General features: G+C 51.8%; 8 protein-coding genes across 8 annotated transcripts; 6 read left to right on the plus strand and 2 right to left on the minus strand.

The window, feature by feature from the left end:
• Positions 1–471: 471 nt before the first annotated feature.
• On the plus strand, positions 472–1794 carry N7443_003214 (uncharacterized protein; the record flags this gene model as incomplete). Its single annotated transcript, XM_056883270.1, has 3 exons — positions 472–671; positions 746–1235; positions 1294–1794. The coding sequence occupies 3 exons, from the start codon at positions 472–474 to the stop codon at positions 1792–1794; spliced, it is 1191 nt and encodes a 396-aa protein (XP_056745111.1).
• Positions 1795–2823: 1029 nt separating this feature from the next.
• Positions 2824–5526, plus strand: N7443_003215 (alpha-L-rhamnosidase; the record flags this gene model as incomplete). The annotated part of the gene is made up of 1 exon (XM_056883271.1): positions 2824–5526. The coding sequence occupies one exon, from the start codon at positions 2824–2826 to the stop codon at positions 5524–5526; it is 2703 nt and encodes a 900-aa protein (XP_056745112.1).
• Positions 5527–6025: 499 nt separating this feature from the next.
• Positions 6026–7196, minus strand: N7443_003216 (uncharacterized protein; the record flags this gene model as incomplete). The annotated part of the gene is made up of 3 exons (XM_056883272.1): positions 6026–6835; positions 6886–6956; positions 7010–7196. The coding sequence occupies 3 exons, from the start codon at positions 7194–7196 to the stop codon at positions 6026–6028; spliced, it is 1068 nt and encodes a 355-aa protein (XP_056745113.1).
• A 1618-nt stretch (positions 7197–8814) lies between these two features.
• Positions 8815–10414, plus strand: N7443_003217 (aldehyde dehydrogenase; the record flags this gene model as incomplete). The annotated part of the gene is made up of 4 exons (XM_056883273.1): positions 8815–9260; positions 9313–9706; positions 9761–10209; positions 10270–10414. The coding sequence occupies 4 exons, from the start codon at positions 8815–8817 to the stop codon at positions 10412–10414; spliced, it is 1434 nt and encodes a 477-aa protein (XP_056745114.1).
• Positions 10415–11677: 1263 nt separating this feature from the next.
• Positions 11678–13794, plus strand: osm1 (putative fumarate reductase Osm1; the record flags this gene model as incomplete). Its single annotated transcript, XM_056883274.1, has 5 exons — positions 11678–11742; positions 11801–11869; positions 11921–13451; positions 13549–13604; positions 13697–13794. The coding sequence occupies exons 1-5, from the start codon at positions 11706–11708 to the stop codon at positions 13792–13794; spliced, it is 1791 nt and encodes a 596-aa protein (XP_056745115.1). The 5' UTR covers positions 11678–11705.
• Positions 13795–14557: 763 nt separating this feature from the next.
• N7443_003219 (uncharacterized protein) lies at positions 14558–15623 on the minus strand (the record flags this gene model as incomplete). Its single annotated transcript, XM_056883275.1, has 2 exons — positions 14558–15420; positions 15482–15623. 2 exons carry the CDS (start codon positions 15621–15623, stop codon positions 14558–14560), a joined length of 1005 nt encoding a protein of 334 aa, XP_056745116.1.
• A 1499-nt stretch (positions 15624–17122) lies between these two features.
• Positions 17123–18859, plus strand: N7443_003220 (protein phosphatase 2A regulatory subunit CDC55; the record flags this gene model as incomplete). The annotated part of the gene is made up of 5 exons (XM_056883276.1): positions 17123–17166; positions 17269–17473; positions 17528–18176; positions 18225–18787; positions 18836–18859. The coding sequence occupies 5 exons, from the start codon at positions 17123–17125 to the stop codon at positions 18857–18859; spliced, it is 1485 nt and encodes a 494-aa protein (XP_056745117.1).
• Positions 18860–20016: 1157 nt separating this feature from the next.
• Positions 20017–25110, plus strand: N7443_003221 (transcriptional regulator SIN3; the record flags this gene model as incomplete). The annotated part of the gene is made up of 5 exons (XM_056883277.1): positions 20017–20117; positions 20182–20245; positions 20364–21130; positions 21180–24414; positions 24466–25110. 5 exons carry the CDS (start codon positions 20017–20019, stop codon positions 25108–25110), a joined length of 4812 nt encoding a protein of 1603 aa, XP_056745118.1.
• Positions 25111–26046: the final 936 nt, after the last annotated feature.

Genomic DNA, 26046 nt, shown 5'->3' on the forward strand with positions numbered 1-26046 from the left:
ATTAGTTATACCAGCTATTTAATCAATCATGTACTTTTATCACATTCAACCAAAAGCGGACTGCTCATTCTCGCACTTCTTGCCAACGAGCGCGAGACTCTTGGCGCTGCAGCAAGATGGGGCGTTTCTCATGATCTACTATTCAAACTACCTAGAACTGCCTTCATGGCTCAAATTGCACTCAATATACGAAGGTCCGACCAACGATGGGGCCATTTTTCTCTCACTGTTACTGGGAGACGGGCCGCGCAGCCCGGTCCGTTGCGCCGATCCCTTTTCCTTTCTGCCAACCAGGCAGCGTGTTTCCCCAGACTAAGTAGTTCGGCCATAATGTGGGTACGCGACACGGGACAATTATGGGGACGTTCCATTGCGGCTCAGCCTCGTGATGATCTCACGGCCGTCCTTGAAATAAGATTCATTGAAAACGCCCAATTTTGATACTTTAATGTTCTTTCCCTCTCTCGAATAATGTCGGACTCCTGGAATGATGTTCACGTTGACATTAATCAAAAAGAGCTCTACGAGGTTGAACTTGCTTTTGAGGGCCTATGGGTTCTCGCTTTTCTTATTTTCATTGCCGCGACTGTCTTGATTCGTCTCCGTAAACATGAAGGTGCGAAGGTCTTGCCACTATGGGCCATATTTGCTGCTCAATTCTTATATCTATTGTGAGTCACTTTGTGAGTTCCCTTAATAAGCCGTGGCTCACAAGTGGCTAATTGTGCAACAACAACCATTACAGAGTTGCGATCTTTCAAACAGTTGATGTCAGTCAGAACCTCCAGGCGGCGTTGGGCGCTGCTTCAATCCTATCCTGGGGTACACCGGCGGCAACTCGATATTATACCCTGTTGGCATTTGAACAACTTTTCAGAGCGCTCGCAGCTCCTTTGACTTTCTACGTTTTCTACAGCGTGATTCATCTGGTCCTCGGGGCACTTGGAAAGATGAAGAATCCTTACTGGAAAACTCGAATTTTCCACTGGGCATGCCTCGCCCTACTCACAGCCTTTTCCTTGGTAGTTTGGTGCTTGGAAACTGCAATCTACAGCTGGGAGAGTAGAGTGGAGTACGAGAGTAGAGAGGGGTTGGCAAAAGAACTCACTCTAATTCGCAGCACTCATTACATCCAAGCTGCCTACTACATCCTCCTTTGCCTTGCTGCTTGGGAGAATATGGGATGGACCATCTTCCTAGCCATCAAAACGGTTCGGAGCCGAACAAGGCTGATGGTAAGTCAAATGACCTCCGGTCGTCTTGAGGGAAGGCTAACTCAAGGCGTGCAAATAGCTACCCTCGTTATTCCTTCTGTTCGGTGGAATCTTTTGGTTTGCGATGAACTTCTTGTCCACCCTATCCATCATTGCTTACACTATCATCCCGGCGACGAGTAGACCTAATAACACAACTACAGGCCTCGGCAACACGGTCATCACAGTTGTAACAGTTATAATGAGCCTCACATCCTGGACTGGAATTCTTCTATTCTGCTTCAGGTTCGCGTCGGTTCAAAAGGAAGGAGAGGGGCCCAGCCCAGTGCAAAATAGAGAAGACTGGGCCGAGACCTCGCATCTCTCCCCGCCATCCCCGTCTATGCAGCACAGCTATAGGCCTCCCTGGTCAAACGAGTCTTATTCTTCCTGGCAAGAAGATCCCCAAAACCTCGCTGCAGAGGCAGATTCTTCTACAGTGAGAGGCGAGATGGAAGCTGGGCGTCTTTGTCATGAGGCGGACGCTGGACGTCCGATCCATGAGGCGGATGCAAGTAATGCCTTAGTCTCCTTGTTCTAAAGGCAAGAGAACGAGAATGGATACAAACTCCATCTGTCAGGTGTGCTGAGTTGTCAAATTATGAAAGATATAGATTGCTCGACCGAATAAATTGATAACTTGGAATAATAAACCCCAACCCTTGAGTAATTCAATATGCGCGATACTAGAAGACACTATGTGAAAACCTTCTTGGGGCGCACCACCTGCATATTTTTGTGAGTATGGTGGATGGAGAATGAACACAGTATAACTTGGCCTTATTCTTTAGACCAATTTACAATAATTGACGTTAGCAAAGATTTGAGAGATAAGCATACAGGATCTATATTTGCGCTTGTGATGTTTTGATATTTGCTTATTGGCTACAAGCCATTATACTCTACTGAGAAATTTAAGAAAAATATCCGGGCAAATACTGAATTAAATCAACGCAATTTAAGAATTGTCTGGACTTGTCTGAATAAAGAGGTGACATTTAATAGGGTATTCTGCTGGGACCCACTCGCCTATGAGATAAATTACACGAAAGCCATTTTTGAAGCCATGTATTCGGAGATATACATGTATTGCTCGAAAATAGAGGAGAATTCTGACCTCATTCTATCTTTAATTTTTTTTTTTTTTTGAAATGTTGACCAACCATATGCCGATGTAGACAATTTTTTGAGAAAGTGAGATATATCTGAGACCGAGGACAGTGAAGCGCAGATGGACACCCAAGCCGGACATTGATAACAAACACAAGATATGTTAATAGTCGTAATAGTAATACGATCATTTACAACAGGAATAGCTCTAAGTTAATCTTGACGCGAGCTTGGCTTTAGGATCAGAGAGTCAATCGAAGAGTGTATGTGATCGCACCAATCTCGGGACGTACTGTAACTTGTATTTACCAAAAGTGGTAATAGATATAAATATAACTAAAGGCACCGATTCGGCACCGATTATCCCGAGCTCAACACCAAGTGCACGCCCCTCGTCGCTTCTATTCAAAAGTTATCATTACCATACTCCCATTCTAGCTATTGAAACACAGTCCTCAACATGTCGGAACAGCCCTCCATCAGCACTGTATCTCTTGAACAACATCACACGAAGCTGGGTATCGGAATCTCCAAACCCCGCATTTCCTGGAAATTCACAGCCACCAGAGATACATTCCCAAATTGGGAACAATCGGCATATGAAATCGAGATATGCCGCAACTCTTCTCCGGAGCCAGAGACTTATTACGTTGAAAAGCCCGACTCTGTCCTCGTGCCCTGGCCAAGTAAACCTCTCTCGTCTCGTGAATTGGCTCGTGTCCGCGTTCGCTCTTATGGAAGCTCTCTCACCGAGCCAACAGACTGGTCTGTCTGGGTAGATGTTGAGTGTGGGCTTCTCAACCGAGATGACTGGGTCGCACGTGCGATTACTAGTCCTGTAAAGCAAACCGAAGGTCCATTACGACCAATCCGCTTTCGACGTAGTTTCAAGACTACCGCCGCCGTCAGCCATGCTCGTCTCTATATTACCAGCTTAGGCGTTTTCAAGGCTTACATAAATGGTGCTCCGGTTGGAGATCACTGTATGTCACCTGGTTGGACGAGTTATCGCCATCGCCTCAATTATGAAGTGTTTGACGTTACGGCAATGCTCCGAGCAAATGGCGAAAACATTGTTGCTGTCGAGGTTGCTGAGGGATGGTATGCTACAAGACTTGGTTTCCTCGGAGGGCGAAGGTTCATTTACGGTGATGAGATGGCGCTGATTGCGCAGCTGGAATTGCGATCGGATGAAGGGGAGGTTGTGCTTACTTCTGATTCTTCGTGGATGTGTCATGAGTCTGCGCTGATCTCCAGTGAGTTATATGATGGGGAGGTATATGACGTGAGAGAAGAACAGGAGGCCTGGAATGACCGTTCTTTCAACGAAGATGGTGCGTGGCTAGGAGTACGCGAGACAGAATTTCCCAAGGCGGAGCTTGTCGCATCAAATGCACCACCTGTGAGGGTTACGGCGGTTGTCGACGCGGTTGAAATTATCAAAACACCTTCCGGCAAGACGATTGTCGATTTCGGTCAGAATCTGGTCGGTCGAGTGCGCATTCACTCGCTGGTCAAGCCGGCCGGTCACTCTACAACCCTTATTCATGCTGAGGTTCTAGAGAACCAAGAACTAGGCATTCGACCACTCCGAATCGCAAAATGCACTGACACCATCATATCTTCCGGCTCTCCGATTCACGACTGGATGCCACAATTTACGTTTCACGGATTCCGCTATGTCCAAATCGATGGTTGGAGTCCAGATGACGCAGAGAACCCCCTTTCACTCGACAGCCTAGTCGCTGAAGTCATGCACACTGATCTTTCTCGTACGGGCTGGTTCACCTGCTCACATCAGATGGTCAACAAACTCCATGAAAATGCCACCTGGAGCATGCGTGGCAACTTCCTCTCACTTCCAACAGACTGTCCCCAGCGCGACGAGCGGCTAGGCTGGACAGGCGACATCCAAGTCTTCGGTCCCTCTGCTAATTTTCTCTACAATACATCCGGCATGTTAGGCGACTGGTTAAAAGACCTCTCAGCCGAGCAATTAGAGACACCAAACGCCATCCCACCCTTCGTAGTCCCTAATGTCATTCCAGAGTCTCTATGGCCAATGTTCCCCCAAGCCATCTGGGACGATGTCACAATCCTCCTCCCTTGGACACTATACCAAAGCTACGGCGACATCAACATCCTCCGCCGCCAATACCCAAGCATGACAGCTTGGCTTGACCGCGGGGTCGCTCGAGGCCCAGACAGACTATGGGACGACTCCCTCTTCCAACTTGGCGACTGGCTTGATCCCACAGCGCCACCCGACGCACCCGGTAACGCTCGAACAGACGGAACTCTCGTTGCAGACGCATATCTCGTACACGTTACTAAGATCCTCTTTGAGATCAGCACAATCCTACACGAATCCACCAACGCGACACGTTATCGGGAAGACTATACAGCCCTAAAAGCCCTCTTCCAGAATAAATACATCTCCCCAGCTGGATATCTAGTTTCTGATACCCAAACGGCCCTCTCTCTCGCCCTTGTCTTCGACCTGATTCCCAGCAGCGAACAGATCTCGGCCGCGGGGGACAGACTAGCGCGTCTCGTCCGCAAATCCAGATTCCAAGTCTCTACCGGCTTCGCGGGAACACCTATAATCACGCACGCGCTCACTAAGTCAGGAAATGCCCAATTTGCATACCGCATGTTGCAGGAGAAGTCCTGTCCGTCGTGGATGTACCCAATTACAATGGGCGCGACGACGATTTGGGAACGGTGGGATAGTATGCGGCCTGATGGATCTGTGAATCCGGGTGAGATGACGAGTTTTAATCATTATGCGCTTGGTTCGATTGTTAATTGGTTGCATGGGGTTGTTGGAGGTGTTAGGGCCTTGGAACCGGGGTGGAGGGTTTTTTGTGTGGAGCCTGTTCCTGGGGGAACGGTTGAGTGGGCGGAGGTGGTTTATGAAACTGTTTATGGGAGGGTAGAGTGCAAGTGGGAGTTGGTGGATGGGTTGTTCAAGTTGAGGCTTGTTGTGCCGCCGAATTCGAGGGCGAAGGTGGTTTTGCCGGTTAATCAGGAGGAGGTGCAGGAGGAGAAGTGGGTTGGGTCTGGGTACTATACTTTTGAGAAAGGGTTTGATGCGAAGGTTGGCTGGCCGCCTAAGGCGTTGGTTCCACCTATGTGGGAGGTTGATGATTCTTTTGTCTAGTGAGAATTGAACTAGTAGTAGATATCAAATTGAGAGGTGAAAGTGACTGGTTTCAAAGAAATCTAGAGTGTCACAGGTAGGATTCTGAATCGAAGGCTAATGGTAAAAATTCTAGATCCAATAGTTGTATGCTTGACTTGAGCGCTCATAGAAAGATGGTCAAGCAGTGAGTGACAGGTCATGATATTGGAAATAGTATGGAATAAATCAAGGATAGCAGAAGGTTCAACAACAGGGGTCAATACTTTTGTTCATCGAGAGCAAGCGTGGGTATCCCTGGAAGCGAGTCCCTCTGGGATTAATGTTGTTTGAGTCGACGCTCTAGGTTTTGTATCCTTGTTTAAATACCATCCAGACTGAACCTCCAACAGTAATGTGGGTATGACCCTGAGCAAAAGTACAGAGCCCTATCTAGTCCAATGAGTATCCACACGAACCCAGGAATAAGATATATCATTTCATCATATCAGCATCAGATGAGCAGATCAAATCAAATTTCTCAGTGTGGAGCCCGATAGATAGACGATGAGACAGAGTCATTATCCGGCGTAATCGCAATATCAGTCTGCACCTTGATATTGAGCGGATGCAAATCATCACCCAGGAATTGCCTATGCGTCCTCTCAATAGTCGTACCACACATCCCCGCCTCCATCTTCATATACTCCAGATCCGGCGAGCGCGGACTAGATTTCGAGAGAATGTTCGATTGGCTGATATTCGTATTGATATAATACGGGCCTTGACTGCGATTGGACCGGTTCTTGAGTTTCAGCGCTGGGAAGAGACCTCGAATAATCGGGAGACAGGAGCAGATGAGACCGACGGCGGGTTCGACGTGCGTCCATAGGGTTGCTTGGTAGACTGTATATGTTGGGTCTGAAGGGGAGATCCAAAAGAGAACGATGATGCGGTAGATGGAGGCGAAGCAGACGAATGCTCCGAGGGCGAAGACGCCGTTTAGGGCAAGTTTATCTTGCCAGGCGCGGTGGAGGTTCCAGATCATTGGGACTGGGAGGATGAGGATTATGAAGTCCATTAGGACGTTGAAGGCTTGGTTGACGATGAAGAATTCGTCGGCATTGAAGCATGTGCCTGTGACACTGCCATCCCAGTAGGCGCGGAGAGGGCGGCATTGGCCGGCGCAGGCGAGGAAAATTCCTAGGCCCCAGGCGCCGATGAGGATGTTTAAGCCAAAGGTGAAGGTCTGGAACTTGGGGGTGGTGAAGACGCGGCGGTAGAAGCAGATGATGGATATTTTGATGGCGGGACAGAGGATAAAATATGTGAACTGATTGGCTAGGAATATCTGTTTTGGTTAGATGTGTGCTTTGGCTGTGGTATGCCTCGTATCCGTACCTTCCAGTAGTTCATCATCGTCTCGGCGTCGACGGTCTTAACGTGGGCACCATTGCCTCCGATTGAACACCCTAAGATGGTCAGCGAGAATATTAAAATAGAGGAGCACGTATGAGATACTCACATAGACACAGTTCAATTAACATAGCAACCATCAATACCATGGACAGAATACTGAGATAATCATCCACGCCGAGTCCAACTCTCCTCTTCAGACGAGCCACCACTCGCATAACCACCGACATTAAGCATAGAGCGACCAAGACCGAAACGATCTCGATCATCTGCCAACCTCTCGTACTCGGAGCCATGATGATCAAAATGACACCAGCAGGATAACAAAATCAGGCAAAAGAACGAAACGCTTGTGGTCGATCACTTGGCGAGGGTACCCTCCAGAGATATAACCACGCGAGCGATACATGATCAGTGGACTCCTTCCACCCAAAAACCTTGGTATCCTCTCTAATTATTACATTATTGCCTACCTCCACTCCTACAATCCATGCGATTCATCATTCGCGGACTCATGTTGCGCGTTGCAGACCACTTTCCCGGCCGGGCGATATACATTGGGGGCTCGCCTAGGAGTGGAGGCCACTATCGATTATGCCCCGATTAGGTTCTGGAAATTAAAGGGCCGAGAGCCAGGCACGAAGGCCACGACATCGTTTCTGGCTGCTTTTTTGTGGAGAGCTGGGTTTAGTGCTGTCTATCACTAGCTCGGAGGGGGAAGGCTACCGCGGTGCGGATAAAAGTGACACACTTTTTTTCTGGCGGCGGGTCTGGTTTCCATTGCTGTGTTGGTTCGGGCTGAGCGGATGGATCCTGCTTTCGTGGGTAGATGGGGCGGTGGGTTCATCAGTCCGATCGGGAAATCAGGGCTGCGATCATTCGGGGCATTCATCGCTGTGTCGATTTGTTGTCGGGGTTATGGAGAGAGGAATTTAGATTCGGAGAAAGAATTTATCTGCGGGAGACGTATCTGCTGCAGTCTGGATTTGCCTGCAGAGTGATATAGAGTGCAAGGTGCAGGCAATAGCAGTTCGTATATATGCTCGCGTGGCAGGGACCGACTCACGGTTGACAGACCTGTCAATGCAGATCCCATACCAATAGTGCAGCCAACCCTCGAGAACGAACCACAACAGCACGCAATTGTGCGCCCAATTAATTCATCTGAAATCTGACATAGGCTGACATAGGCAGGGGCCGTTCTGTAGAGTAGTTTATCCCAACTCCTAGAGAAGTAATAGGAGGCTTGAGCGACAACTATGGCTAATGTACAAAGTAGTAGAGGGCAGGGTTCAAAAGTGATGAATCGAGAACCCCTCGGAAAAAGTGGAGAATCCTGTCCTGCCTCAGATAAAAAGATGCAGAAAATAGAATGAGTGCTGAGTGGGGCGCACTATTGGAAAATCGCAGAGACCTTGCTCATCCGGCTTTAACTCTACATCCAATGTGCTGGTCTTGAACACCCTTTTGCGTTGTTAGGAAGTTACAGTAAAGGGGAGATCCTAAGATGTATAGGATAGGAGTCGGACGTGAATTTCCCTCCGTTAATCCTCCGTTATTCCAAAGGGGACCTAGGGGCTCAGCCGCCTATCACCCACCGAATGCAACCGCGGGGTCCCCTGGTTCCATGGCTCTACTGAGGGAGTTTTCCGATACAAAAGTGTGTGGGAACCTCTTATTCATAATTATACCTAGTTAGGGCTCTTCACGAGATGAAAATCCGGATCTCCGACGGTGGGTAAACGATTCTCTACCAGTTCTAGGAAAAGATCAACCTCACTACGTTACTCACTGATTCATGCTTAAACGACAATCCGTAGTGGGGCACAGTAAGCCTAAGATCTTCAATAAACCGCTCCAGCTCCAGCTCCAGCTGCAGCTCTCCCAATCCTACCCTCATAACCACCCAACATAATGACTATCACCGTCCCTTTGATCATCAACGGCAAAGAGGAAGCCACTTCGACCTCTTTCGACGTCGTCAGCCCCTATACAAACCAGACATGCTGGACCGCGGCCGCAGCCACCCCGCAGGATGCCATACGGGCCGTTGAGGCCGCCGACGCCGCCTTCCCCGCCTGGTCACAAACCAAGCCAACCTTGAGACGAGATCTCCTGCTCAAGGCAGCAGACCTATTAGAGCAGCGTCTCGAACAGAATGCCGAGTACATGCGGACCGAGATGGGCGCCGATGTTGGTGCATCGCAGGGCTTCGTCGTCCCGTTAGCTATCCGCATGCTGCGCGATGTCGCAAGCCGAATAACCTCGATCTGTGGAAGTGTTCCTATCGTCGAGGCTGAGGGACAGAGCGCAATTGTTTTCAAGGAACCCATGGGTGTTATTCTGGGTATTTTGCCGTGGTAGGTTCTTACATTCGATTCGGATTCTAATGTACAGGACTAATGCGTACAGGAACGCACCTTACGTCTTCGGGATCCGCTCTGCTGCATGCGCACTCGCAGCTGGTAACACGACCATCTTGAAATCCTCCGAGCTGACACCACGCTGTTACTGGGCTATTGGTCGTGCTTTCGAGGACGCAGGTCTACCCGCCGGCTGCCTGAATGTTCTACACTGTCGTCCGCAGGATGCAGCGGAGGTAGTCAATGCCATAATTGAGCATCCGGCCGTCCGCAAGATCAATTTCACCGGTAGTACGGCTGTAGGCCGCAAGGTCGCGCGAACATGCGGGCAGAACCTGAAGCCGTGTTTAATGGAGCTAGGCGGGAAGAATAGTTCCATTGTATGTGCTGACGCAGACTTGACGACGGCCGTGCAGGGTGTTCTCGCTGGTGCCTTCTTAAACGTGAGTGTCCGTGACTCTTGATATTCGGTTCGCCTAACTAAGGTTATCTTGTAGTCTGGCCAAATCTGCATGGCTACAGATCGTATCCTCGTGCACTCCTCAATCGCACCTGCATTCACGGAAGCTTTGAAATCTGCCCTCACGTCCGGCACAGATACCTCATCCCTGCCCCCGACACTCGTCAACACTGCATCCAAGGCCCGCGTCGAGGCTCTAATGTCCAGCGCCGTGACCTCAGGCGCACACTTTATCTCTGGGTCCGCTAAAACCAATGTCCCAGCAGATGCAGGTGTCCGGCTAGCGCCAGCCATTCTGGGTGGTGTCAAAGAAGATATGGCCGTATGGCAGGAAGAAGCATTCGCCTCCGTAGCCGCATGCATGGTCTTTGAAAGTGAAGACGAGGCGATCCGCCTGGCGAATAGTAGTGGGTATGGATTGTCGGCGTCTGTGTTTACGGAAGATTTGAGGAGGGGGTTGGCGATGGCTAAAAGGATTCAGTCTGGGTAAGCCTTTCTTACTTTTCTTCTCCGTCTGTGAAATGCTTGGTTGCTAATTGAATGCAGGGCTGTGCATATCAACAGTATGACGATCCACGATGAGCCCGTTCTTCCGCATGGAGGCGTGAAGAATAGTGGATGGGGTCGATTCAATGCGGCGGAGGGGTTGAATGAGTTCTTGTCGACTAAGAGTGTGACTTGGATGGATTAATTGGTTAGTGTTCGTGTAAGTGATGCATTGTAGCGTTGGGTTTGGTCCTGCCTGGGCCGATATGGCACCCATTTTCAACTGGAAAATAACAGTTTCGTGTCTTTTCTCTTCTAAATTAGTGGTCACCATTTGGGCTATGTAAATGCGACCCAGTCTCGATAGACCAATTGTGCTCATAGTATGATGAAGTTCCACTTTCGCCCTCAATCGCAGAACCAGCTCCATTCTCGACTTGGCCTCTCGGGCGAGATCACTTCGGCCGACATTAACCCGAGGCGGGAGCCTGGCCGAAAGCACCCCGAGCATTTGCAGACAGTTGGAGCCTCGCCGGGCAGCACGAACCCGATTCTAGAGGGGACACCGAGTTCATTTTGTACCTTTCCAAGCCCGACTCGGCCTGAAATAGAATTCCGTCGGCAAATGAGTGCCTTTCACTCACGACGTCACTGGTTCCACCTCGTCCCCGGATTACCTGATCCACCGCTGGTTCTTCCACCAATCATGGTTCTGCAAAGGTCAGCGGTCGGCGACTGCTTTTTCCACTTTCAGTCGCGATGGCGCACTTTGGGGGTCCTTTGGGGTGGATTCCCCTCTGGATCTATATCGGATGGATCTAGTTGCTTTTTATACCTCTCGGGGTGACCTAGGGGGGATCTCTGCATCTTTGCTAAGCTGGCCGTGTGGTGTGGTGTGATGTGGTGTGGTGTGATGCGACACTACCCGCGCAGGGGGTCTCGGACTGCCAGCACTCGGTCCATTCTGCTTGGTTCCGAGGCTCACGGTACGGTCTGCTTCAGACCGAGATCCCGCAATGTGTTCTGCAGTAACTCTGCCCTTTCGGAATACTCTGTCTCTCTCTGTCCTTGTGGAAACCGAGCACTAGCAGCCTTACCTAGCCTTAATCTAAGAGTCCTGTTGTAGCCCTCTCTTCCTCCCCAGCCACGAGCTGGAATGAATGACGCACGATGCAGCAAGCATGTGAAGATGGCGCGTAGTTGTATCATGCGAATTGCACATGTGATAGTTTCCCCAGGTTTTACTCTTCACAATCAGACCGATCGGAGCAAACCAGCAGACTGCAATTAATAAATCAGCTCCACTCGATACCCGGGCCCCATTTACCCAGCACTGTCAGTGTGAAGGAAACCCCACGCTGTGCCTCGGCCGATAGCTTGTCGGCTTCTGAGCTGGGTCTACCCCCGGTTTCCCCATCTTTAAGAACCTGGGCCTCCCACTCTCTTTCTCTCCACTTTCCCTTCACCCTTTTCCCTATTTCCACACATTATCCAACATGGCAGCCCCTCAAGTCATTGTGGTCGGCGGTGGATGTAAGTAGCTCTGCCGCTTTTCCCCCGCCCCGGTATCTCGGCTGACGTGACTTCATAGTGTCTGGCCTCAGTGCCGCTCACACCGTCTACCTGAACGGTGGCAATGTCCTCGTTCTGGACAAGCAGGGTATGTCGAACCACGCGAAAGTGGCATGATCCTCATGTTAATCATCCCTAGCCTTCTTCGGTGGTAACTCCACCAAGGCCACCTCCGGCATTAACGGTGCGCTCACCCGCACCCAGACCGACCTCGGCATCCAAGACAGCGTCAAGCAGTTCTACGATGATACCCTCAAGTCCGCTCGTGACAAGGCCCGTCCCGATCTGATCAAGGTCCTTACCTACAAGTCCGCTGCCGCTGTGGAGTGGCTGCAGGATGTCTTCAACCTCGATCTCACTCTTGTCTCCCGTCTGGGTGGCCACACTCACCCCCGCACACACCGTGGTCACGATGCCAAGTTCCCCGGCATGGCTATCACCTACGCTTTGATGCAGCGTCTTGAGGAGCTCGCTGATGCCGAGCCCACTCGCGTTCAGATCGTCAAGAAGGCCAATGTTGCTAGCATTAACAAGGACGGTAACCACGTTACCGGTGTTACCTACACTCTCAACGGCGAGTCCAAGTCCGTCGACGGTATCGTCATTCTGGCTACCGGTGGTTACGCTGCGGACTTCGGCGACACCTCTCTCCTCAAGAAGCATCGTCCTGATACCTTCGGCCTGTCCTCCACCAACGGCACCCACGCCACTGGTGACGGCCAGAAGATGTTGATGGAGATTGGTGCCAACGGCATTGACATGGACAAGGTCCAGGTCCACCCTACCGGTCTAGTCGATCCCAAGGATCCCCAGGCTAAGTTCAAGTTCCTGGCTGCCGAGGCTCTCCGTGGTGAGGGTGGTCTGCTTCTGAACTCCGATGGTGAGCGCTTCTCTGACGAGCTGGGCCACCGTGACTACGTCTCCGGCCAGATGTGGAAGGAGAAGGAGAAGGGCAAGTGGCCCATCCGCCTGGTTCTGAACTCCAAGGCCTCCAACGTTCTCGACTTCCACACCCGCCACTACTCCGGCCGTGGCCTCATGAAGAAGATGAGCGGCAAGGAGCTCATCAAGGAAATCGGCTGTGGCGAAGCTGCCCTCAAGAAGACCTTCGATGAGTACAACCTTATCGCTGACGGCAAGAAGAAGGACCCCTGGAACAAGCGTTTCTTCCACAACATGCCCTTCTCCATCGACGACGAATTCCACGTCGCTCTCATGGAGCCCGTCCTCCACTTTACCATGGGTGGTATCGAAATCAACGAGCACGCTCAGGTCCTCAACTCCCAGCAGAAGCCCTTCGAAGGCCTCTACGCCTGCGGTGAGCTTGCCGGCGGTGTCCACGGCGCCAACCGTCTTGGTGGCTCCTCCCTACTCGGCTGTGTCGTCTACGGCCGTGTCGCCGGTGACTCCGCCAGCCAGCACCTCTTCCAGAAGCTGATCACCGGCGGCAACCCTGCCCAGCAGCGTCTCGGTCAGATCTCCCTGCACATCGACCCCTCCACTCCCGGCAAGATCTCTGTCGAGTGGGGCGGTGCCTCTGCGTCTGCGTCTACCGTGGCCGCTGCTCCCGGCGCTTCGTCCTCTGCCGTCGATGCCCCGGCCTCCAGCGCCTCCCCGGCCGCTGAGCAGTCCAAGCCTGACCCGGCTAATTTCAAGATCCCGGAGAAGGAGTACACCATGGAAGAAATCTCCAAACACAACAAGAAAGACGATCTCTGGATCGCTGTCAAGGGCGTCGTCCTCGACGTGACTAACTGGCTTGACGAGCACCCCCGGCGGTGCCAATGCTTTGTTCAACTTTATGGGCCGTGATGCTACCGAGGGTGAGTACATTCCCCACATCTTACCCCAGATTGATCTCCTCCCCCTTGTGCCCACACTAAAATTGTGAACACATTACTAATACATCTTATAGAATTCGCTATGCTCCACGACGATGAAGTCATCCCCAAGTACGCCGGTCACACCGTCATCGGACGCGTCAAGGGTCAGACCCCCAGCCTGGAGCTGTAGTTTCGATGTCGATGCCGGTGTCGTCTTTGTACTTTCTTACATACCCCTCTTTTGCTCTTGACTATGTGCATGCCATGCAAGTTTTGATGATAACTGGCTCGGGGACTTCTTTCCTAGTCGGGGTTTAGTCTTCGTGTAACATATGAACTAAATTTGAATACAATTAGATTGTTATATGTGTTTAATTCAGATGTAGACATGTTGCGCCTTGGACCGGTTGTTCAAGCAAGCGTGGTAGATTGTGTGGGGTAGGGGTATTGAAGCCTTGACTACTAGAACCCATCTTGCAATATTCTTCTTTGTTGCAGGTCCATCATCCAGGAAGCCCTTAGCTGCAGGAGTCACTATCGACTACCTAAGAAACAAAATTACCCAGTTGGGTCCAAACGATCACACATTACAATAAGCCAAGCCTTGGGAGGCAGCAGCTTCAAACGAAGAGGAAAGAGAAGTCGGATCCATGAATGAGCCCGTGAGCCAAAAAAGGATCTTCCACAGAACTTCTCAGACTTGGCTCTTTTAAAATCCGCGAGAGAGCTTTTCAGCCTGTCGAGCCTGCACCTTTCTACTATGCCGCCTGTAATCCATTTGATATACCCCTCTGTTAATGTTTTTTTTATGGTTCAAGTGCCTTTGGAAGCTCTTCCCCTCACTCTTTTCAATATTGATACAAGTACTACCAAATCTAACTCCAGAATCTCATGCAATACCGGTACCCCTCGACACAACCCCAACACCTCCTCCCAAGACATTACAAGTCCACTCAACTCATATGCTTCAAAATCATCTTCAGCCTCCTAACAGCCGGGCCCTCGACATGTCCCTCTCCCTGAACATCCTCCTCCATCTCACTCCTCGCAGCCTCCAACGCAAGCCTCAAATACCCCCACACCTCATCATGATACCTCTCCTGCACACCCATCCAATCACCCGCTCCAGGAAGATTTTCTAGCACGCTATCTCTTAATGCCCCCGCTGATATAGAACCGGTACTTGTATCTTGAGCCAGGAATGTATCAATATCGGGTATGAGACTCATATCTGATATCCCCGTTCGCTGCTGTGTATTTCCCAGCTGTGTTTCGGAGAAGGTCTTCCGGAAGGAATCCAATGCCTTGATTTCGTCGGGCGTGAGAGGTGTAGCTTCTGCGTCCTTATCGAGATCGTACTCTGGATTATAAGGATCTGTGTTCGGGTCAAAGGATGTGTCTGAGAGAAGGGTTACGACTTCCATGCCGTCTGTTGCGTTTGGTTCGTAGCTTGCTTTTGCTTCTGGATACGGAGGGCGTTGCGCGCGGTCCCAGGCGGTGCTGTATTCCTGTTGTGCGGGATCGTGGGCGCGTTGTTTTCCTTTCCAATGTCCTGTTTCGTTTTGTAGATCTGTACTAAGTCGCGATTGATCTGGATTCGCTGTTTGGTGTACTTGTAGATCCAGTGCATTGTCTTCGAACTGCTGGAATTCCTCGTAGCTGGGCGCTGGGTTCGGGTTTCTTGCAGTTTGGAGTTCGCGAAACGGTTCGCTGGCTCCTGGTTTTGAAGAGTGAGGAGCTACGGAGCCCGTAGAGAGGTATCCTGCTTCTCCGGCGGTTCCAGCTCCGGGCCTGGATGGACCTGCCGCCTTGCCTTCTGTTGCGGAGGATAGCGTTTGTGCTGCATTTGAGGGGGGTTTGGAATGCGCGCGCGAGACCGGCCGCGGAGCTTTGGACCCGGGATGCTAGAGAGGGTTCTTGAGTTGTGGCGTCATCTGGGGTGTGAGGTGGGCGGGTACCCCGCGTGTTCTCCGGGGTGTTGGTGTTGGTGGTGTTGTTGGTGTTGTTGTCGTCGGTCATGATGAGTGCCCGGATGGAGGTTGGGAAGGGTTGAGGTGTCTGGGGTGTTTAAGAGGGGAGAGGAGGGAGTAGAGGGACATTGTTGGGTTCAATGTTCGGTGGTTTGCGGGCTTCGGGTTAATGGAGGGCTATAGCCGGATGGAATAGGAAGGGGAGCATGTGAAGGTGGATTGATGGATTGGAGTGAGCTAGCTGATTATCAATGGATGTGGTTGGGTGTTCTATGAAGATTTATGACCTTTGAACAGGAATTGAGCGGTGATAATGGACCAGGGTGGTGTTTGTGTAGAGCATGTCCACGAATGTGGGTGATGGTTGATATATATGGGTCAAATGCACCTGGCCAGGTGGTTCCAATGACATCTCTATCAGACATCTGAATTTGTCGTTTCAAGCAGAACGGTAGCCAGGTGCCTGGAGCTAGGTATTACACTTTTACCTAGGTATAATGACAGTCCAGGTAATACCCAGCTGGACAGGGCTAGGATGACGACAGAGGCGGGGGATGCACCTGGGCACCGGACACATGCCTCATGAATTGGACCTAATGGGACAATCAAATGAGTAGCAACAGCTATCTACATCCAAATCAATCTCCCTCGATAGCGTCAATTGATTCACCCTTAGTATGTAGTACCTCTGATCATTGTGCGCCCGCTGTCAGGGACGCAGTACCTGCTTCCAGCGATGTTACAGTCGCGGACAGTGTTGATGTCAGCGTTTCTCCAGCCCGACTCTCCCTGCCCAGTGCCCAAGCCCAGGTGTCAGAAATGTAAAATCAGAGTAAAACTCTATCTGAAATGTCAAGCCTCAAATCTCAAATCGATCTCGATCGCATGGCATCGGGTGGGAATACGGTGAGCTTGGTGGGCACAAAGTGACGCCGTAACGAACTCCCCACTACCGCCTCACCTCACTTCTCTTTTTCCTTTCCCGTACGACTCCTCCTTCACCGTTTAACCCCCCTCCTCTCCAACGTCGCGCCTTGGACTCGGCTCAAATATCTGGTCGTAGGATTTCCCCTCTCCTATGATCCCCTCTCAAGCTCTGCGGGCCCACTCATAACAACCTCCACCCGGTTTGCTTCCACCCCCTCCATCCCGGACCCCCCGTCCTTTCAGCATCGCCAACGTCTGTCTATCGCCTCTTTCACCAGAGTTCGATATCTCGACCTTCCTGATTCTCTTCGCCTATCTCCTTCCCTCCTATCTCCCCTCCTCCTCCCGCTTCCCGCCGGCGTCAAATCCCTCGCCATCTCCGATCGAGCATCACCGACCGATTGTTCGCTATTTCTCGTGTGATCATTTCAGCTTTGCCGTGTTATCGTCCCTGTCTGAACAATTCCGCTGTGTTGTCAAGTCTTTCACTGGTTCGGCCCGAGTGATTCTGCATCCACAATAGAGCTCGGAGACAAATTCGTTTGCCAGGCTGTTTTTTCTTTTCGCCTTTCTGCATCCGTCCTTGTCCATCGCGAGCAAGGGCGATCCTAGATCGAAAAGATGGTAGACAGAGATCCAGGCACACCCACCTGGAAGTTCACACAGTGAGTTTTGTCGTGGAGGGAGGGCATGCTGTTTTACTGCTCCACGTTGTCGATTCCTGGGCACGTGTGGAGCTGCCAGGATTGTGGCTGACTGTCCTGCAGATGCTTCGGTGATAAAGGTGATGTAGAAGATATCACAGAAGGTACCCTCCCCACCTATCCGATCGATTCACCCGGAGCCCTTATGCTGACAACCCCCGTCCTGCCAGCGGACATCATCTCGACTGTTGAATTCGACCACACCGGTAATTATTTGGCTACGGGAGACAAGGGTGGACGAGTGGTGCTGTTTGAGCGGAACGAGACGGTAAGTCGAGTGAGCTCAAAAATCTAGCTTGGCATTGCTCATATATGACTACAGAAAAAAACTTGCGAGTATAAGTTCCACACCGAGTTTCAGTCGCACGAGCCGGAATTCGACTACCTCAAATCGTTAGAGATTGAAGAGAAGATCAACAAGATAAAATGGTGTCGCCGACAGAATGCATCACACTTCCTCCTTTCGACCAACGACAAGACCATAAAGTTGTGGAAGGTGTTTGACAAGTCGTTGAAAGTGGTCGCCGAGAACAACCTATCGAATGAGATGACTCCGGCCGGTGCTGTGAGCGGTGGTGGCATTGCTCGGGCACCGCGCGGAGCCTTCAAGGATGCGTCAGCCCTCAAGCTGCCGCGCTTGACACACCACGACACGGTTGTCGCCGCTGTGCCGCGGAGAACCTATGCAAATGCCCACGCCTACCATATAAATAGCATCTCGGTGAACAGTGATGGCGAGACCTTTATCAGCAGTGACGACCTTCGAGTGAACCTGTGGAACCTCAACATCCAGGACCAGAGTTTCAACATCGTGGATATCAAGCCGGCGAATATGGAGGAGCTGACTGAAGTCATCACAGCGGCCGAGTTCCACCCGGTCAGCTGTAACTGGTTCATGTATGCCAGCTCCAAGGGCACCATCAAACTTGCGGATATGCGACAGCGCGCTCTTTGTGACGACCACGCCAAGTGTATGTACTTTGCCTCTCATCTATTTGGTCTATACTGACTTCCTACAGTGTTTGAACAGGAAGAGGATGCTTCCTCCCGCTCCTTCTTTTCCGAGATCATCTCCTCTATCTCCGACGTTCGATTCTCACACGACGGCCGGTACATCGTGTCCAGGGACTACTTGACCGTGAAGATTTGGGACGTCAACATGGAACGCCAGCCGGTGAAGACCATTCCCATCCACGAGCACCTCCGGCCGCGCCTGTGCGATACGTACGAGAATGACAGCATCTTCGACAAGTTTGAAGTCGTCTTCTCAGGCGACGCAGAGAACGTCATGACCGGCAGTTATAACAACAACTTCATGATCTACCCCACACAGGAAGAAAAGGATACGGAGATTGTGCTCCAGGCGGACAAGTCGGCCTTCAAGGCGAAGAAGGTCGGTGTGCCCACCCCCATGAACAAGGGCAATGGCAAGAAGGCCGGCTCGAGGTCTGGCAGTCCTGCCGGCCCGGGCAGTCGCATGAAGAAGGAGACGGATGCCGATCAGATCGACTTCAACAAGAAGATTCTCCACATGAGCTGGCACCCCTTCGAGGACAGCATTGCCATTGCCGCGACGAACAATGTATGTGTCCTCTCTCTTGTCCCTCGAGTGCCTTGCTAACCATCCCAGCTCTTTGTCTTCTCCGCCCTGTGATCGCAGGAACCATAAACATTTTCCATGCACAGGCGCATCTTGAGGATGGGATACGGTGGTTGGTGGACGGGTTGGTTGACCAGAGAAACGAACGAAATTCAAACAGAAAACCCACATGACAAAAGATAATGGCCATAGCAGCATGCCACAGGTTCCATAATCGCACACCACTTTCCCTTCGCCTTGAGCCTCCGCATCATTTCGAGTCCCTTTTATGGTTGTGTTTGGATTCCCCTTTTTTCTATCTTCTGGTTGTATGCAGCTTCCTAGGTACCCCTGAAGGCGTTGTATGGAGGCGCTTCATGATAGAGAATGTCATGCCTGTTTTGAGGCGTATTTGATATTGCAGTTGCCGGTGTCTGCGTTGTTGTAGTCTCAATCTTGAATCATGGTGCTTACTATACTCACCACGCTTTTGTTCTGTTGCATACGAATAACGGATCTATTGTGCAGAGGTACATTAGCCCAAAGACTAAGGGGCGTACGGAGCGCTCTATGGCTTTGTTTCAGGAGACAATTAGAACAATCAAGAACACGATGTGCCTTATAGACGTGGATGAAAGGAGAAATACTACTAGATGGTGAAAGAAGACATCCGACGGTGCTTCACTGTACACTCACTCACCTTGCCTATGACACACACGGACGCAATCTCCGGATGCTCAGATCCTCCGTATTTTTCTGCCGGCGGACGAAGGCGATGACGAAGGCGGGGGGTATGATTCGACCACACATTACGGTCAGTTACATAGCCTCGGCCCTCAGTGGCAGACGGTTCGCGTAATATTGTAATATACAGCTCGCAAATACCGGAACAACAAAATACCGGGACAGGACACGCCTTACCGGATTCGGCCTAGCGGGAGTCGGTCAGGAAAGCCTCCACTGCTGAAGCCCGCGATCGGTCGCGCGCACTCTCCCTAAGCCTTATCACCGTGGTATCTGTCGCCTGTTTTCTTTTGCTTTTTACTCAGGGTGCGGATCATGCTGTGACATGACCACCATTTGAGCCTTGAACCTCTGCTTCAGAGAACGCGCCAGAGAAAACAGCTGGGAGCTTACCTTCTCCGGAATCTGATCTCCCTATCCCTCTACCCACCGCCTTAACATTTTCTCGATACCCTTTCCCCTGCCACCGCTGAGTTCATGACCAGACCATGAACTCTGGGAACGATAGCTGGCACTCCCCTGCTGGCGGGCCTCCGCCGCACCCTAGCATGGATCAGATGAACCAACAGAGGCCCTTGGGGTCTTTCAAGTATGCTCAATCGCCTTGATCCATTGCATGATCTCAAAGGCTAACATCGCGGTTTACTTCACAGTCAAAATCCTCCGAATCAAGGCCCGGGCTCGCAGCCCTCCGGACCTGTCCTCCCCCTCCAGGCGGTTAGCACTCCCTCCAGCCGACGTCAAAACAAACTCGATTCCCAAGGTCGATATGTGCAGGAAAACATGAAACTGACATTTATGCGCTCTCGAAGGTCCTTACCATTCCGCCGGCCAGTCGAGCGGACACTCCCTTCCCGGGTTGGCAGAATTGAGCCAGAGCCACGGGGCTCCGCACCAGCCAACTTACGGACAACACCCGCAGGGCCCATCTCACGGCTCTGGCCACTCTCTTCCCGGAATTGGCCAGGCCATGCAGCATGCATCCCCCCAGTCTATGAACCGCGAGCGCGAGCGTGACTCGAGGGAGCGCGAAATCCTCGAACGCCAGCGCCAGGAAGAGATGGCCCACCGGGAACGCGAACAGATGGAGCGCCAGCAGATGGAACGCCAGCGCGAACACCACCCGGTCCAGAGCCACACGGGCTCTATCCCTCTCCACCAGCCGGTCGCATCGAAGGTCCCGAACTCTATCCATGGCCCGAACGGTCTTCTTTCGAGTCTCGGTAACGCCCAGCCCAACGGCCCCCAGGGAAATGTACAGGCTTCCGGTGGCCCGGCTAGTCTATTCGGCCCGCAGATGTCGCAGCACGGCGAGGGTACACCGCGTTCATACATGCAGCACCCGGGTGGCCCACCCATGATGGGTTACAATGGACAAGGGCAGCAAATCCCTGGAAATGTAGCAGCCCTTGCTCAGGGCCAGCAGCCGATTCTGAACGTCAGTCTTCGACTTCCCTCTGAATTCTTCGAAATTTACTCTAACCCAGGTTTCGTCATACAGGATGCCCTCAGCTATTTGGATCAGGTCAAAGTGCGATTTGTTGACCAGCCCGACGTGTATAATCGGTTCCTGGACATTATGAAAGATTTTAAGAGCCAGGCGTAAGTTGATTGTTCGCTGATTCTTCGACTCGAGGCTGATTTGTGTTAGGATTGATACTCCGGGCGTGATTCAACGGGTGTCGACTCTTTTCAATGGCCACCCGGCCTTGATTCAAGGTTTCAACACCTTTTTGCCCCCTGGATATCGCATTGAATGCGGTACCGAGGATAACCCGGATGCCATTCGGGTGACTACGCCCTCTGGCACGAACACCCTGAGCATGCCTCGCGCCGGACGTCCCTTCGAGACTGTCACTGAGACCACAGCTCCATCTGGAGGACTCGGTCCTCATGGCCGCGCTGAGTACTATGACCAGTCCCGCCCCGGTTGGCAGCAGGGTCAACAGCAGCAGCAGGGCCAGCAGCATGGTGCGCCTGGATCATACTCGCCTGGCTCTCGGATGATGGCCCCGGGTATGTATCAGCAGGAAGGTCAAGGCCCCGCACAAGATCCTCACTACGCCTACCAAAGTCAAGAGGCTCAGGGTGCTTCGGCTCTGTCTCACCAGCAGGATCATCGTGGTGTTGCTCAGCTGCAGGGTGCTGCTTCAGCGGCCTCTGGCATGGGAAGACCTGGCATGATGCAGGTTTCCGGTCCCGGTGGAAATGCCAGCTTGACCCAGCCTTTGAACAGCCTGGCTGGTGTTGGTGGTATGCTTCAAGGCGGACATGCTGATCTGAACAAGCGTGGCCCCGTTGAATTCAACCATGCCATCAGCTATGTGAACAAGATAAAGAACCGCTTCTCCAGCGCCCCAGAGATCTACAAACAGTTCCTCGAAATCTTGCAGACCTACCAGCGCGAGTCAAAACCCATCCAGGATGTCTATGCGCAGGTCACTCATTTGTTCAACACTGCTCCTGACCTCCTTGAAGACTTCAAGCAGTTCTTGCCCGAGTCTGCCGCACATGCTAGACAGGTCGAGCGGCAACGCGCTGCAGAGAATATTCCTGTCAGCGACCTTCGCAGTGGACCCGGCGATTTCCCCTCGCAGACACCTAGCCGTGACGTCAAAATGCCCCCTCTCGGCCAGTTCAATGTCAAGGATTCTGGCAAAGAAAACAAGAAGCGCAGGGGTGGACCTGGCATTACTGGCTCCGTGTCTGGGCCTTCAGGCGTTGATGCCGCCCGCATGCCTGATGCTCAAGTCCGTGGCCAGCCAGGATCATTTGGCAATCTCTCCAAGAGACAAAAGCACACTCATGGCCGGCCATCCGGCGCTGATATCCCTAACGTTTCGCCGACTCTGATCCCAGCCCTCCCTGAGCCTGTCCCACCTACTATGTTGACGACTCCCAGTCAAGAGGAGATTGCCTTCTTCGATCGCGTGAAGAAGTTCATCGCCAACAAGCAGATCTTCAGCGACTTTTTAAAGCTGTGCAATCTGTACACTAACGATCTGATCGACCGCTTTATTCTGGTCAAGAGGGCTGAAGGTTTCATTGGCTCAAATGCCGAGCTGATGAGCTGGTTCAAGCGATTCATGAATGTCGAAGAACCCGAAGACAAGACCATCGATCCCAAGCCTAAGACAGAGTCTGGTTTGGTGAACCTTGCACACTGCCGGTCTTTGGGCCCAAGCTATCGACTGCTTCCCAAGAGAGAGAGACAAAAGGCCTGCAGTGGTCGTGATCAATTGTGCTTCGAGGTTCTGAATGACGAATGGGCTTCACACCCTACTTGGGCTTCCGAGGACTCTGGATTTGTTGCACACAGAAAGAACCAGTTCGAGGATGCTCTTCACCGCATTGAAGAAGATCGTCACGACTATGACCACCACATTGAGGCCTGTGTTCGCACGATTCAGCTTATCGAGCCTATTGTCCAGCAGTTCCTTCACATGTCCGAGCTCGAGCGTGCCAACTTCAAGTTGCCACCCGGCCTTGGTGGTCAGAGCGAAGCCATTTACCAGCGTGTGATCAAGAAGGTATATGATCGCCAGCGTGGCGAGAAGATCATTCGTGATATGTTCGAGCGTCCTTGCGCGGTTTTGCCTATCGTTCTCTACCGCCTCAAGCAGAAGCTCGAGGAATGGAAGGCATGCCAGCGCGAGTGGGACAAGGTCTGGCGTGAACAGATGCAAAGAGCCTACTGGCGTAGTCTCGACCACCAGGCCATTGCTACCCGCCAGACGGACAAGAAACTGTTCATTGCTAAGAACATTCAACAGGATCTTCAGGCCAAGTTTGAAGAGACCCAGAGCCGTCGGAAGAGTGGCCTGAACCCGCCCAAGTACCAGAGCCAGATGGAGTTCAAGGATATGGATGTCCTTTTGGATACTACCCACCTCCTTTGTTTGTACATCGACCGGACTACCTCCGGCTTTGGTGCTGACCCGGTGCGTCTCATCAACTTCATTAAAGATTTCGTCCCTAGTTTCTTCGGCTTGGACCGTGAGACGTTCCTCGATTACATGGATGAGCTTTCGGTCAGCGCTACTCCCGCTGAGGAGCTGGAAGATAATTTTGGCCCCGATGATGCTTCGAACGTTAGCCGGAAGGTTGTCAACACGCAGAAGCTGGATCTCTTGCGTGAGGCCCTCGAGCGCCGAGTCGAGAAGAGCAACACCAATGGCCAGCCCAAGGATGATGCTCCTGCTATTAGCCAACAGCCTACCCCCGAGGTCCGGGCTGTCTCCACGGCGGCTTCTGAGGCCGAGGAATCTTTCGATGTTGCTGAGCTGAAGTGGATGTCGCATCCTGACCAGGGCAACTTCAACCTGGAGCGCGAGTACACTCTCAATGAGAAGTACAAGAAGACTGTTCATCACATGTATTGCAATTTGAACATCCTGTGCTTCTTGCGCACATTTGAGATCTTGTACGCTCGCCTGCTGCGTATCAAGCAGCAGGAAGCCGAAGCCCGCGAGCAGGTACGCCGGGGTCTGCTACCCAAGCCTGCACACGAGTTGTGTCTGATCGATCGTTTCCCGGGTGATTTCTTCTACGATGTTGAACTCAACGCCAACCTCTACAAGCAGATCGTCCGCATGTGCGAGGAAGTTATCAAGGGAGATATTGACCAGATCCATCTTGAGGAGACACTCCGTCGCTTCTACATGCAGAGCGGTTACTTGCTGTACAACTTGGAGCGCATCTTCTCTTCCATCACAAAGTTCGTGGCCTCGATCTTTACCGGGGACTCTAGGGACCGCAGCTCGGATATCGCGAACTTGTTCCTCAAGGAGCGGGAGAAGGAAGAGACCACTCACCATCAAGAGATCCAGTATCGCAAGCAAGTAGAAAGGCTGGTTAAGGATGGCGATATCTACCGTGTCACTTACGTCCGTATCTCCCTTCCACTTGAATCGTACACAGCTAACACCCTTCTACAGATCCCATCAGAGCGCCGCCTCACCATCCAAGTGATGTCCGCCGAAGACTCCACGCTCGACCGCGAGGATCTCAGCTCTGAAGCCCGCTGGTCATACTACGTGACCGCCTACTCCATGCGCGACCCGACCGAAGGCGTACAATTCTCCGAAATGCGCATGCCCTTCTTAAAGCGCAGCCTCCCAAGCAAGCTCGACGAAGACGAGGAATACGACCGCTACTACCGTCGTCTCCAACACTTCGATGGCCTGATCATCCGCATTTGCGCCAACAATTATACCATCCTGTACCAGCCCCCAAGCCACGACTGGTTCTGGCGCTCGACGGCCCCGGCCATCGACAAGGACGCCGATGCCGAGACCGTCAAGGCTAAGCAGGAAGACGCAGCTAAGGAGAAGGCTGCGGTCCGCGAAAAGCGCCACGACCGCTTCGTCGAGAAGTTTGTTAATAATCCGAACTGGGCGCGCGGGTTGAGCAAGGATAAGGTCGATGAGTCGAATCAGCAGTTCCGCTCTTGGTTGAATGGTACACTGTCCAAGGATAAGGAGTCGCCGACGCCCGCCGAGGAAATCCAGGAACACAAGGAAATCGCCGAGAAGAGCGAACCGGCGGATACCGAAATGGCCGACGCCGGGGCTGAAGCGTGAACCGTTAACGACAGAGCTTAACTTCAAGCTGAGGCTGAAGCTGAGTGTGTATTTGATGTTTGAGATTGGAGGATGAATTGCATTTACTGCTGAGAACGGAACGGCGTCTATCATACGAGGAAATTGCGACTATGAGTTCTTAAGGTTTCTCAGTTCTTTTTTTTTTTCAATTTTTTTTTCTGTGCTTTACTTTCCAATGGTTAGGGTCTGATCTATGATCTTCCCCGGTTTGTTTATTTTCGCCTATTTTCGCCCTTGCACAAAACCTAGTGCTGATTTTGATTTTGATTTTGATTTGCACGGCCGGTGACTGGACTGAAAGCAGACACGGGGTTACGTGGACCGGAGCTGGGGATTGATTCGTGCTTAATCTTGCCATAGCCCCCATGTACTGTATTCAATGTATTCTAGCCCTGAATTCGTGGGTATTTCAAAACGTGTGTACGAGCGTAGCGTACTCTGGTTCTAGTTCAATTGACTGTAGCAGGACAGCATTAGCACACCCTATAAGCGACCGAAGATTAAAAATTCAGCCTTCGCTAAAACATAGCGCGACCTTCCCGGGTGACCAGCAGGTCGATCATTGATCCGCCCCCCACCGATCCCCCCTATGTAAACAATATTACTCCGGTCCACGGACAGTTCGATAGGTATGGGCCCAGATCTCCGTAGGGCCGAGACGGTTAACCGATACAGTCCGAGACAGTAGACTGAGTGGTGCACCACCGGGCCGGGCGGGTCTTCCACCCTGTCTATTTTATCTCCAGGTCTTCGCACTGGTGCCTGCTTTCATGCATTTATCTGGGTCCGCTGGGTGATGGCGCTTTTACGGAGGCTCAGAGGGGGTTTCCGGTGTATCCGGGCTGCAGATGGGTGTAAATTGGTGTAATTGATGTGGATGTGACGATACCTGGTAAAAATAGAGGAAAAGCGAGG

Source organism: Penicillium atrosanguineum (genome assembly GCF_028827265.1).
Source record: "Penicillium atrosanguineum strain IBT 20685 chromosome Unknown utg000002l_segment0_segment0, whole genome shotgun sequence".
In the NCBI taxonomy this organism is placed as follows: domain Eukaryota; kingdom Fungi; phylum Ascomycota; class Eurotiomycetes; order Eurotiales; family Aspergillaceae; genus Penicillium; species Penicillium atrosanguineum.